Consider the following 14,297-nt stretch of genomic DNA (forward strand, 5'->3'; position numbering starts at 1 on the left):
CATTTTTGATTTGCTGAGCATCACTGGGGATGTCTGAAAATACTACTGCAGAGTGAAAAAAATACAACCAGTAAGCATATGGGAAGGTAATTAATCAACCATGCTCGGATAGAAAATCATGCAAAACAGACTATGTGATAAACGCAAGTAAGAGCATATAAACAGCTATCTTGCTTGTGTTTGTCAAAAAGACCCGCAGCAGTTTCTATGGGATCCCTTCTGTGTTATAGACGATTGATAATAATTACAATTTTAAAATTTGTTACATGTTTTGTTGCAAAGGGTAAATTGGTTAGAGTACATCTAATGGATATGCTAATGATCTCATCAAGATTGAATGATCAGACTGAACGATAGGATAGACAGATAGATAGATTAGAAAGATGGATGGATGGATAGATTGATAGATAGATAGATAGATAGATAGATAGATAGATAGATAGATGATAGATAGATAGATAGATGATAGATAGATAGATGATAGATAGATAGATAGATAGATAGATAGATAGATAGATAGATAGATAGATAGATGATAGATAGATAGATAGATAGATAGATGATAGATAGATAGATAGATAGATAGATAGATAGATAGATGATAGATAGATATAGATAGAGATAGATGAAAGATAGATAGATAGGTAGATAGATAGATGATAGAGACTATATATATATATATACACACACACAGATATTAGATAGATCGATAGATAGATAGATAGATAGATAGATAGATACATACATAGATAGATGATAGAAGGATATATTTAGAGAGATAGATTAGATAGATGATAGATAGATGATAGATAGATGATAGATAGATTGATAGAGAGATATTATATATATAGATAGATAGATAGATAGATAGATAGATAGATAGATAGAGAGAGAGAGAGAGAGATGATAGATACATAGATTAGATAGATGATAGATAGATAGATAGATAGATAGATAGATAGATAGATAGATTAGATCCAGTGAAAATCAAATCACCCCCTTCTGACATTTTATGTCACAGGGCTTGCAACTTAGTTTTTAGTCTGCAGGGATGCACTCATCATTTATAGTTTGCAAATGCAAGGAAAAAATATCCAAAGCGTACATGTTCATTGGTCACAAAAAGAATCTTCAAATTAAGCTCTGCCCTCTAAACATAGAAATCGTTTCAAGGTAAGACTAGAAATGTGTTCCCTGCACTGTAGAAATCCTTGCTGTCTGTTTATTTGCAGCCAGCAACTGATGCCTCTGGTATACTTACCTCTGTGTGCATAGTGCCTGCAGAATGTGCTTAAGGTTTAGAAGAGTAAAGCATTTAGGTATTACATATATAATAAATATATAATGATTTGGGCTATCGTATGCATCAGTAGTTGGCTGTGAGCCTGTGACTATAGTTTAATTAGTTTAAACCATTTGGTTTCCAGAAAGTGTGGAAATAAAATTACCTTATTTTTCCAAATGTGCAGTTATTTGCCTCAAGAACAGTAATTAGAACCAAGATAAATAAAATAATGACCAGTCTGCATTGATGATCATGAAACCCTCAACTCAGCTCTTTAGCAAGGACTTTGTGGGGATTTTTCTCCTGCATGCTGTTTTTTTATATAACCTACAGCTCCCCTTGAGGTCTTGCGCAAAAGCACAAACTTTAGCAGAATTACTGTAGAGTAGGGTATGCAAACATGGGAGCCAGTGACAAGAAAAAAAGAGAAGAGAAATAAAGCACTGGACAAAAAAATATATTGTACATGTGCAAAATCTCATAATATCATGAAATAATTTCATATAATCAGTAATGACAATAAATGAAAAGATCAGATGATTTGCAAACAAAATTCAAAAAGGTTTAAAATAGATACAAATATATTAAGGTGTATAACACATTATAAATAGGAATTCCATAGCAATAATTATTATTAAACCATTCAGTGAGTTCAGTATGGAGGGAAAACAGAGCAGGAGATCTGGTTAACCCAAACATTCACTCTACTGAAAGATCCCAAGTGCACTTACCTTAATAATTCTATCTATCTATTAGGAATTCTGTTCATTCTGTCCTGTACAAAATACTTTTTTTTAAATAATTCCCCACACTAAGAACAAAAAAAAATTACAGTATGAAATATTATAGTAAAATAGATGGCATTTTAGTGTGTGTGTGTGTGGGGGGGGGGGTGCTCCATAGAAAAAGACATGTCAGCAAATATTTGGCTGAATCTCCCCTTTTGTAAATAGCCCATGGATAGATTACTGTAGAGTGGGGAAGGGTAGTGGGGGTGCTTAACCCTTTCGCATCCATCAATTTTCTGCTGATTCCAAAAAAAAAAAAAAAAATCCAAAATAAGATTATACAAATAAAACTGTCAAGTCTGGAAAAATATGGACTAAGGAAAAATATATTAAATATTTACCAATCTCTATATTTAAATACCTCTCTCTAGGTGTGTGTGAGTGTAGAGAGGGGAATAAACAGAGAGAGAGAGCGAAGCAATATGATTCCTGATATTCGTGTTTTATTTATTTAGTAGCCCAAACAAACTTTAGGAAAAGTAAGAAGTATTATCTGTTTTTATGATAAGTAATTAAATATGCATAAAGTATACATTTTTACTTAACACATAGATGCAGTATAAATTTCAGTATGCTGTCTAAAGCTTCAAATGAAAGGCATTGGGTACACCCAGCAACTGTTTAAATATACAGATACGATCATATAAAAGAGGGAAATTAGTATAATGGCGTGGTAAAAGGTAACAGATAATGTAACATGCATAAATTACATGCCAATGGAAAATTATGAAATGCTAACAAAAAAAAAAGCTATTGTATTATGAATTAAATTGCAAAGCGATAACCTACACAAGCTGTGCATATATGTACTATATATAGTAGATGGAGAATGTGTTGATGACTGTAGTAAAAAAAAGTAGAAGAAAGTATGATGAAAATCAGAAATTTAATAACATGTATATTTACTTGCTCTTTTAGATGTCAGATGCACCTGACCGGACGTTCTGAGAAGAAGATTCAGCAGAGTGGAATATTTTCCATTTATGATCCATAGGTCTTCCAGCTAACGATACATATATAGAGATATATTTTTATATTAAAAAAAACTATATATATATATATAGATAGATATATATATAGAAGAAGAAACATATTACAAGCCACTAAGCCAGCTGTATCCTTCCTGCAGCTTTCTTAGCAACAATACTAAGTCTGTTTTTGGGGGGTGTAGTGGGGGGATGGATGTGTTTGAGCAGAAGGAAAAAAATAGAAGGGGATGACGCTTCCAGTTTGAAGCCACCTGATTCGATGCCCTTGTGAAACCTGATCTGTACTTGCGGATTTCTCTAGGAAAAAAAAAAAAAAAAAAAAAAGAAGGAAAAGAAAAAAAACATCCCAGGGCACTTATGATCAGCTCAGTTTGTGTTTCATCCTTTCGCGGGCGCAAGTCTGGTAACAAGCCTCCTTCCAAGTCATGTTTGAAAGGAGATATGGGCAAAAACGAGGACAGCGACAAGATTGTCATTAATGTTGGGGGAGTCAGGCATGAAACCTACAGGAGTACCCTCAAAACATTGCCAGGAACAAGACTTTCCTGGCTCACTGAGCCAGATGCCTTCAGTAACTTTGATTATGATCCCAAAACAGATGAATTCTTTTTCGACAGGCATCCTCAAGTTTTTGCCTATGTATTAAATTACTATAGGACTGGGAAGCTCCATTGTCCTGCAGATGTGTGTGGCCCACTCTACGAAGAAGAATTGGCCTTTTGGGGTATTGATGAGACAGATGTGGAGGCATGCTGCTGGATGAATTACAGGCAGCACAGGGATGCGGAGGAAGCATTAGACAGCTTTGAGGCTCCTGAGCCAGTTGAGGAGGAAGAAGATGGTGACTTGAAGAGACTTTGTCTTCAAGAAGATGGAAGAAAGTTAAACTGGTGGAGAAGAATTCAGCCTAAAGTTTGGGCTCTCTTTGAAGATCCTTATTCCTCTAAGGCTGCCAGGGTAAAGTATATCAAACACATTTTTATAACTAAAGCAATTATAGTACAAAAACATAGAAGAAAGTATTTTCCCCCCAAAATAAGTGTATTAAAGTTAAAAATAAGTAAGGGGACACTTCAGTTGTGTCACCCATGTAAATAACTAGCATAAATCTCTTTGCTGTCAATGTGTGCTGAAAATGCTTTGGGTTGCAACATAGTGAGCCGTTGGTTTCAATGTATTATACAGGTAATATTTACAAACCTGCAGTCAGTAAGTTGCACTGTCTTTCCTGTTGGAGGCGCTCAACATTTTGATGTTACAAAGACGTTGAAGAAACTTTCCCAATCAATCTTAGAGTGGTTACCCAGCTTCTGACTTATGCAACTTATCTATGCTTAATTAATGTATAGAATAATAAAGTTATTATGTGAGAATTCCTGGATGATTTCAGACATCGTTGTATGCTGCTTTTTAGTTGCAGTTTTTGTTATTTAGAAATATTACAGGGCCATCAGCAGACCCTAAATGTGCATGAACTGCAGAACAAATGTGTTGAGATGTTTAATGTTGGTTGGGGGAGGGCAGGCGAAAGGACTGCACTGCAGTGAAAAGCAACAAAGCTTGCAAATATTTCCCTATTGGAGTCCCTTTAGGGCTTGTCTGTATGGTAGGGATTTAATCAAGAGCCAACATACACACGTCATTAAAACAATTCACTTTAAGTATCATAACTGCTGAACAGAAATGATACTTTTAGCTTTAGTGATACAGTAAAAATGTTAAATTTGTTATGAAAAATGATATATACATATATTTTTCTTATAACTGAAAACAGCAGTTCAAGTCAGAGTTATTTATATTGTTCTTGGGTGTACTAGCGAAAAGACACTGACTTTATTAATCAGCATTTTACATTGGGATCATTGGATTACAAGTGAGATATCGTTTCATGGTTTTTTTTTTAGTGACAATTAGATTTGTGTAGATTGCAGTCTGTTAGCTTTGGAAATATGTGACCAGAATAGATATTTCAAGATCCCGTAGTATTGTGATCATTAAAACAAAAATGCAGAATTTTTCATTTTTGCTCGCATAGTGGAAAAATGTGAGTTTGATTTTTTATATATATATATATATATATATATATATATATATATATATATATATATATATATATATATATATACATACATACATACATACATACATACATACATACATACATACATACATACACACACACACACACACACACACACACACACACACACATATATATATATACACACACACACACACACACACACACATATATATATATATACACACACACACACACACATATATATACATACATACATACATACATACATACACACACACACACACACACAGTCACAGTTATTTGTTCAAATCATTACCGGTTTGTAAATCAAATATGAATACATTTTAAAGCACATGAACCCCTAATATGCACGACCATTTAATTACTATATATAACAATGTCACATAGCAATTGAAACTGTAACAATGAATGTTTGTAACTGGCAGTATGTTTTACAATACACTTGTTTATATCAGTCAGACTCCTTGTTGCTCCAAACACAGATACACAAGTAGTATTGCTATAGAAATGTATGAGAATTTCATAATGCAATACACCGTTTTACAGTAGATGGCGCAAACCTTTCCAAGAAGGAGGTAGAGGAACTGCAGCAAGAATTTAAGCAAACTCTGCAGTTTCACCTCCCCCTTCGATTAATTATCCATTGTCTCGTACTGTAAACCTTGAGATGGCTAGTCTATGACACTAACATATATACTAATTATAATATAAAAAACACATCAAAAACAATCTATACTAACAAATTAGAGACCAGAATACTAGTTTGAAATATTGTTATGTTATATAACCTGGTATTTACAGTGAAGTAGTAACATTCTGAATACAACTCTTACACAGCTTGGCTTATTTTAGGTATGTCGTTTAGAGTAGACCATATTAGTATATTGCACTCCTTATTTCTACATTGTTTTTAAGATCTATGATTTAATATGCTTTTAACCATGAAATAGAATCAACCATATCATTTAAATAAAGCAAGAACATGATTTTAAACAGTTCAATACGTTTAATTTAACCCTTCAAAATAATGTAATGCAAAGAAAAGAAAAAAGGGATGGCGGTTCTAATTTCAGCACCATGGATAGCTCACACAGAAGCCGCAATGCTGAAGTGGTTGCAGGCTTCAATGCACTCAAGAAAGTTGTAGGCATTATTTTATGTTTATTTTTTGCTTTTGTTTTTAATAAAGTATGCATAGTTATAAGGGCTGACTATTAAACATAAGTTAATACGTGTGATACGATTGCTACATTCCCTTAATAACCAGGGAGTCGAATGTGTAGAGCTTTCTTATCTTTGTCTTGCAGTCTAGAATGCCTATGTCACTGTTCAGCAATGCGGCTGCTGTATGAGCTTTCCGCGGTGCTGAATAGAGATTGGCATTGCAGTACTACATTTTACAAGCTCTGCAAATACGTCTTACAGGCTATCCACGACAGACTAGAACTCAGATTCTGCTCCAACAAATCTGCAGAAAGTAATAACAATAAGGGCAGCTTGAAATAATAAAAAACAAACAATGCAGCTGTTTAAACTGGAGTGACATAATTATATCCCCAACTACACTACATATTGCATTATGTCTGTAGGCCACACATACTTAAAAAGCAATGTAACAATGTAATGTGAATGCAAGGTGTACTTGCATTGGGCTCTTTTGTATTATATTGTATTCCCATATCTTTATTGAAACCAGGGACATCCTAAATGTATTCTACCTATTTGGTAAGAAAACGTTTTGCTAGATTATTTTTGAGTCTATATCTCACACCTAAATAACACACATGTATAACTCACACAGTCTAACAGATATATTTAACAGTGGAAATTTAGCATATAATGCTGAAAATACAAAATATGAAAATTAATTCTCAGATCTATAGTAATTTATCATTGCTATGATTATTTTAAACCATTTCACATAGCAGTTCACTGACCGAGAATAACAAGATAACAGGGGTGTATAAAAATAGAAATATAAAATTATATCTGGGACAAGCTCTGTGAAAAAAAAAAAAAAAATCTCTGAGTTAAAAATACCTCTAGGAATTGTAGTGTGCTTTAGGAATTTATCCATGGTAATGGTATTGATTGCAAATTAAGTTGGCCTTTCCACAAAACCAGCAACCTCTATCTGGACAGGTGGAATAAATTATATACAAATGCTATTGAATACAGTCCTCAGAGGAGTGGAAGTGTAGGCACACATATATGTTGTTCACTGGAAGCACGTGGCAGATGCCTTTAGTATCATGAGATCTAAGGTGCTCAGTCACTAATTGTTTTGCCTGTAACTGTGATTTGTTTCACAGGAAAATTATATTCTATAATATAGTAAATATATTATGGAAACTGAAAGACAAAACTATTATATTTATTTTCTCGCTGATAATATATATTATGCTATGTTCTAATGTTTTTATGTTGGAATATATTTACTAACATTAGTTTTCCATTTTTTATTTTATTTATTTATTTTGCAATGTAGTCATGTTTAATTTGTTAGTAATCTGAGAGTTGTGAAGGTAATACCAGGGGTCGTTATAGACTTTAAAATTTAGAGATGCTGAGTAAAATTTCAAGATCTAACACACATCCCTGTAATTGCCTTTGAAATCCATATTTTCCAATTTCAATGTTCTTGTCCTATTTAGCTGCAAGTTTAGCTAAACAATGTCACCTCTTCTATTCTCTTAAAAGCACCTAATTTCTCTGCTGGTATGTGGGTCCATGTTGTTGTTACATATTGTAACACAGTCTGAGGGTTATACTTCTCAGTATTGTACAGCTGTCAGTCAGGGACTTGGATAAAGCACTGAATATATTACAACACATTTAGGGCTACTACAATAAAGACTGAATCATAATACCCCAAGAGAGCACCATTGGCCTCCATTCTATGGCTGGTTAGATTGTCTGCCTAATAAGAGAAACAAAAGGGATACTAAACCCACATTTTTTCTTTTATGATTCGGATAGAGCATGCAATTTTAAGCAACTTTCTAATTTACTCTTATTATCAATTTTTCTTCATGCTTTTTGGTATCCTTTTTTGAAAAAGCATGAATGAAAGCTTAGAAGCTGGCCTATTTTTGGTTCAGCACCCTGGCTAGCGCTTGCTGATTGGTGGCTACATTTAGCCACCAATTAGCTAGTGCTACCCAGGTGCTGAACCAAAAGTGGACCAGCTCCTAAGATTTAATTCCTGCTTTTTGAAAAAAGATGCTAAGAGAACGAAGAAAATTTGATAATAGGAGTAAATAAGAAAGTTGCTTAAAATTGCATTCTCTATCTGAATCATGAAAGGAAAATGTGGGTTTAGTATCCCTTTAACCCAAAGTTAATTTCTTACAATGGCTTGTATTCATTGAAAATTTCACTCATGGTATTATATAAATTGCCTTAAACTAGTTTTAACTCAAAACAAATTAGTTACAAGATAACAAAGAACATTGACTAAGGTGGGAATTTTTGGCAGTCTGTGATTTATGTGGTGAACTCAGAGCAAGATCTTATTTGTGGCAGTTAGTAAAACATTCATGCTTTAATGCCACTTCACTTTTAATGACAAGACTCCAATGCTCCCTTTAATTTTTATGCAAGATAGGAGGATTTTAATTATATGAGATCTGGGATATAAATTGCTAAAATCCAAGATCTGTCATGCAATGTGTTTTTAATGATAGCCACCATTATTAGTCACATATACAAAAACATAAACAACTACATGTAAATGTATGATATTTCATTACATTATGTTTTCTCAATTTTGCTGCATCACAGATTTAATAGAGCCAGGCAATGAGCTGCTTGGTAAATGTAGATAGCCTCAAAAACAAAATGAACGCAAGCTTTCTAATTATTCTGTAAGCAGAAGAATATCATAATGAGTTATCTGAATGAATACCTGAAGTTGTAAAGCATATGGTTGTGAGAAGTACATCATCCAACTTACAACACATTTCACATCTTGATGCCTTAGGAAATTTCAGTCAAGCTGTCCAATTCCCAGAAGCAATCCACCATGTAAATGTACATGTACACACTAGTTTACACTTGCCTTTTAGCATAAGTTCTTTCACCATAGAAGGTTTACACAATCTCCCACTTCTATCTTGTCTATCACCTCTATCTTCTCTCTCTCTCTCTCTCTCTCTCTCTCTCTCTCTCTGTATATATATATATATATATATATATATATATATATATACAGTATTGTGCAAAAGTCTAAGACCACCATTAGATGTGTTGCTTTAGCAATGGTATAATAACCATATATAATTATTTCTCTGTCTCTTTATTAGAATACAACTAGAAAAAACAGGATATTTGTATTCCGTATTAAGAAAACCAGAAAAAATCAGAACAAAATTGCTTCTATAGGCTAAAGTCTCAAGTATTTAGTGTGACCTCCCCTTACATTTGAGGAATAGCAGGAACCTTGCTCTCGTAAACCTAAATGGAATGAAACCCTAATTAATGTAACTACTAACACCTGTATTTGTCCTACTATTTTATGTCAAAATGACTGCTGTGAAAAAGGTCTATTACACCAAGTTTGGGCAAGACATGCTTGAGCATTACATACACATGTGGTATGAGTTTAATTAATTGGAAGCTTGCTAATAATACCAACTTTCTATCACATCATTCCATTCAAAATGCAAAAGATCACATCATTTGACAGATATAAAATCATTCTTTTGCATCAGCAAGGATACTCGCAAAGGGAAATCAGCAAACAAACTGGATACTCAAGATGTGAATTTCAAGCTGTTACAAAGATATTTGAAGAATCAGGAGAGGTCAAGGACAATAAAAGGACTGGAAGGCTAAGAAAACTTTAAAAATCGAATGAGGAGTTTCTTAGAGTTTCTTTTTTGAGAGACTGGAAAAAGTCCAGCAAAGACCTGGCTCAGCAATTGGCAGCTTCATCGGGATGCCAAGTTGACCCTTCTACAGTCTGAAGAAGCTTGATCTGGAATAGTCTTTGTAGAAGGGTAACAGCCAAGAAACCAAGTTAGAAGAAGAGTTGGAGAGAGATGGAAGTATAAGTGCTTGCGGCCTTAAGTAAAACATGGAGGGTCTGTCCTGGTTTGGGGCTGCATTTCTGCCAGTGGTGTTGGCCATATTGTCCGAATTGATGGGATCATGAATGCTGAAAAAAACAGACAGGTTTTAATTCATTATGTAATTTCTTCTAATTGGGCATGATAATGATCGCAAGCAAATTGCTAATGCAGTGAAATCATATTTGGAGAGGAAAACAGCTGATAAAACGCTGACAGTCATATACTGGCCTCCACAGAGTCCAGACCTTAATATTATAGAGGCAGTATGGGATCACCTGGACAGAGAAATAAATTAAAGACAATCTAAATCTAAAGAAGAACTCTGGAAAGTGGTCAAAGAAGCCTGGTATAATATACTAGAAGATTATTTCAGAAAACTTCAGGACAGTCTCCCAAATAGAGTTCAAGATGTGCTTAGTGCCAAGGGAGGTCACACTAAATACTGACTTTTGCCTGAAGAAGTCATTTTATTCTGATTTTTTTATTTATATATATATATATATATATATATATATATATATATATATATATATATATAACTTCAAATTATTTAGAAAGGAGAGAAATAGCCACAGTAGAGCTATATGAGATACTGTGTAAAGATGGGGGATTTCAGCACTCAATAGAACTCCATTTAACCCAAACTGGTGCTTGACTGGGAGCTAGCAAGAGACATAAATAGACGGATGCACATAAGTTCAGATAACACGACAAATTTATTTACAAAGTAACAAAAACATGCTGGAAAGACATATGCATATTGTTTAGGTACTAAAGAAAGTATAATACTACCACTGCAGTGGGATAACTATCTATCATAATACTTTCCTAGAACAGCTTTTTATGCAACATTGTATTGATTTATATATAGCAAGGAAAGGATATATATAACTGTAGCCAAACAGATTATCTTATGATCATATATACGACCTGTTCTGAGTCCTCCTTATAATTAAGGAATAGGAAGAAAACACAGGTAGATTGAAAATCCGTTTCTACCTGGGCCCAGGTTCTGTGTGAAAAGAGGTAGATAAACGGGATAATCCTTTCTTTTTCAAAGGCTAATTTTTTGCTTTTCATCAGGAGCTATATAAAAAGACTTATATGCTAGAACTCCGAGGTAAGAGCCTAGTTACAGCTCACACAAGTTCGGAAGTTTTCCATGAAGATTTCTATCTGCCATCCGTTATGGTCAAGATCCCCAAAAGCGAAGGTGATATGACCCCAAAGTGGAGATAGAAAGCAGTTTGATGTCGGAAGCACTTGTCCCGACCCTGCACGTAACTTCAGTATCCAGACCCGAACGAGTGACTGTAATCTCTATATCTGCGGATACAAGGTGAACCCGGAGGTGAGCACTAACACAGCCATACAGATATCCGGACTGATATTCAAATACGGAGGTCCGGAGGTATGTGTTGAGGCAAACACTTGGGACCGCTACATACCGCAGTTTCCTGGAAAGCTGCATTTGTTTGGACTTAAAAGCAATAACGGCACTTCTAAACAAGTATTGTATTACTATGCTAGACAGAGAGGACGCTCTTACCTCGGAGTTCTAGCATATAAGTCTTTTTATATAGCTCCTGATGAAAAGCAAAAAATTAGCCTTTGAAAAAGAAAGGATTATCCCGTTTATCTACCTCTTTTCACACAGAACCTGGGCCCAGGTAGAAACGGATTTTCAATCTACCTGTGTTTTCTTCCTATTCCTTAATTATAAGGAGGACTCAGAACAGGTCGTATATATGATCATAAGATAATCTGTTTGGCTACAGTTATATATATCCTTTCCTTGCTATATATAAATCAATACAATGTTGCATAAAAAGCTGTTCTAGGAAAGTATTATGATAGATAGTTATCCCACTGCAGTGGTAGTATTATACTTTCTTTAGTACCTAAACAATATGCATATGTCTTTCCAGCATGTTTTTGTTACTTTGTAAATAAATTTGTCGTGTTATCTGAACTTATGTGCATCCGTGTATTTATGTCTCTTGCTAGCTCCCAGTCAAGCACCAGTTTGGGTTAAATGGAATTTCTATTGAGTGCTGAAATCCCCCATCTTTACACAGTATCTCATATAGCTCTACTGTGGCTATTTCTCTCCTTTCTAAATAATTTGAAGTTATAACTACTTTTGGGGGTCTGCACCTGATCTAGTATTGGATAGTTACCGCCTAGATCTCTAAATTATAAATTTTCTATCCTGTTTAAACAGGAAGCTTAAACAATCCTCTCCCAACATTTTCTTTGTAAATATATATATATATATATTGTGTACATATTTCCTGTATTTTTCGTTTGTAGCCTAATAAAGAGATGGAAAAATAAATATGGATGGCCATATACTATACAGTATATATATATATATATATATATATATATATATATATATATATATATATATATATATATGTGTGTGTGTGTGTGTGTGTGAAAGCACAATTGGGCAAAAAGAGGCTGCTTACATGTGGCAGTTTGCCAGCTATTGAGCTATTGTTGATGCCTGGTTGAGTGTCTGTGTATATATGAAGAATTGTAAAATTGAACTGAATATTTTACGAAAAGTATTTGTTCGGTGCAAAGATATGCACACCATTTATTTTTGATTACTGGTTTTATTGTGCATTTTCCATATATAGATTGCATTTTGAACTTCCACGTTTAATTTGCAAAGCCTCTTTCCATTAATGTAAATTTAATACATTAATTATGAATCAGGACACAGTTTGGCCTTAAGTAAAACTTACATGCATATTTAAGTTGAAGGGTACTCAGGCTTTATTCCAACTCTATGATCTGGCATTAGCAAAACATCTAATATTCATATTTTCTAGTGTCTATTATTTGGAATAAAAATATTTGTAAGTCTGTTATGAACAAAATATTAACCGAAAATATATTTTCTTCTTTTGTAGCTGGCACAGTTTATTTGTAATTTGTGAAACGTGAAATCATTTACTCGCCCTAATTAAACATGCCTTTTTTGTCTCAGCCTTTATTTTTAGCATCAGCCCGAAGGTATGTTAAGTCATCATGGGAATTCTTGTGGATCTTCATATAACTCAGGAGAAAGTCTTAGAACTCCTGCTAGGTTTGTTCCATTTAGGAAGAAAGAGAAGCTTATATTATCCCAAAAGTATAATTTGAGAAAAAATAAGTTAAGGAAGTAATACTTTAATTTCCTAAGTAGTGGAATGAACATTATTTAAAGAACCAATACAGCCTATGGTTCATTAATGCTATTTGTCTATACATGGCATGTATCTTAACCGGAGGATTTCAGTTTTTTCCTGAATCTAATGAGACGGAAACTTAGATTTTGTAAGTAGGACACAGCTGAATCTAGATATGTCAAATCGTGAAGTAAATTATTATTTCAGGCCTTTTTTTAAATTATTATTTTGTTATTAAAGGGGTTGTTAATGTAATTAAAGGGGCAGTAAAGTCATACAAATAATGTTCATGATTCATTCAGAAAAAAAGCATACACTTTTAAATACATTTCCAAATTACTTCTATGATTACATTTGCTTTGTTCTCTTGGTTTCCTTTGTTAAAGAGTTAACCTATGTATTCTGATAGGAGCTACGGGGAGTGCAGGTGTCTTTGGCAGTCTATGACAGCAGTGTTTGCAACAATGCATACAATTGTATATAAATTGTTGTAAACACTGCTGCCAGATGGTTAAAGGCATGTGCATGCTCCTTTACCTGGGATTACTGTGTAACAAAGGATGCCAAGAGAACTAAGCAACATTGATAACAGAAGTGAATTGGACAGTTGTTTAAAATGTCATGTTCTATCCAATCAATTTAAGTTTCAGTTTGACTTTACTGTCCTTTTAAAGAATAATTTATTGTGCTGAAACCCCACAAAAAGGGAGAACACAGACTGTGAACCAATAAGGTCTAGCATAAGCAAGTAGCTGCCAATCACATATCAGTGTCCCTAGGACAGGTTTGGCAGGGCATCAAGTGCACAAATACAACAATTCTTTAAACACCTACAGTTCAGCTGATTTTTTTTTTTTTTTTTAACACATAAAGGTTGACACAGACAGCAGAAAATGGTCAAGTCTGGTCCCTTCTG

General features: G+C 34.0%; 1 protein-coding gene across 5 annotated transcripts in view; it reads left to right on the forward strand.

Moving 5' to 3' along the window:
* Window positions 1-3,232: 3,232 nt before the first annotated feature.
* LOC128638101 (potassium voltage-gated channel subfamily C member 1-like) overlaps window positions 3,233-14,297 on the forward strand; it is a 208,654-nt gene continuing 197,589 nt past the window's right edge. For all 5 annotated transcript variants that reach the window (XM_053689962.1, XM_053689963.1, XM_053689961.1 and 2 more), the window contains exon 1: window positions 3,233-4,019. In XM_053689962.1, the coding sequence (XP_053545937.1) occupies window positions 3,420-4,019 (600 nt within the window). In that variant the 5' untranslated portion in view covers window positions 3,233-3,419. The remainder of the gene's footprint in view (window positions 4,020-14,297) is intronic.

This window comes from Bombina bombina, chromosome 8 (assembly GCF_027579735.1).
Source record: "Bombina bombina isolate aBomBom1 chromosome 8, aBomBom1.pri, whole genome shotgun sequence".
Classification (NCBI taxonomy): Eukaryota; Metazoa; Chordata; class Amphibia; order Anura; family Bombinatoridae; genus Bombina; species Bombina bombina.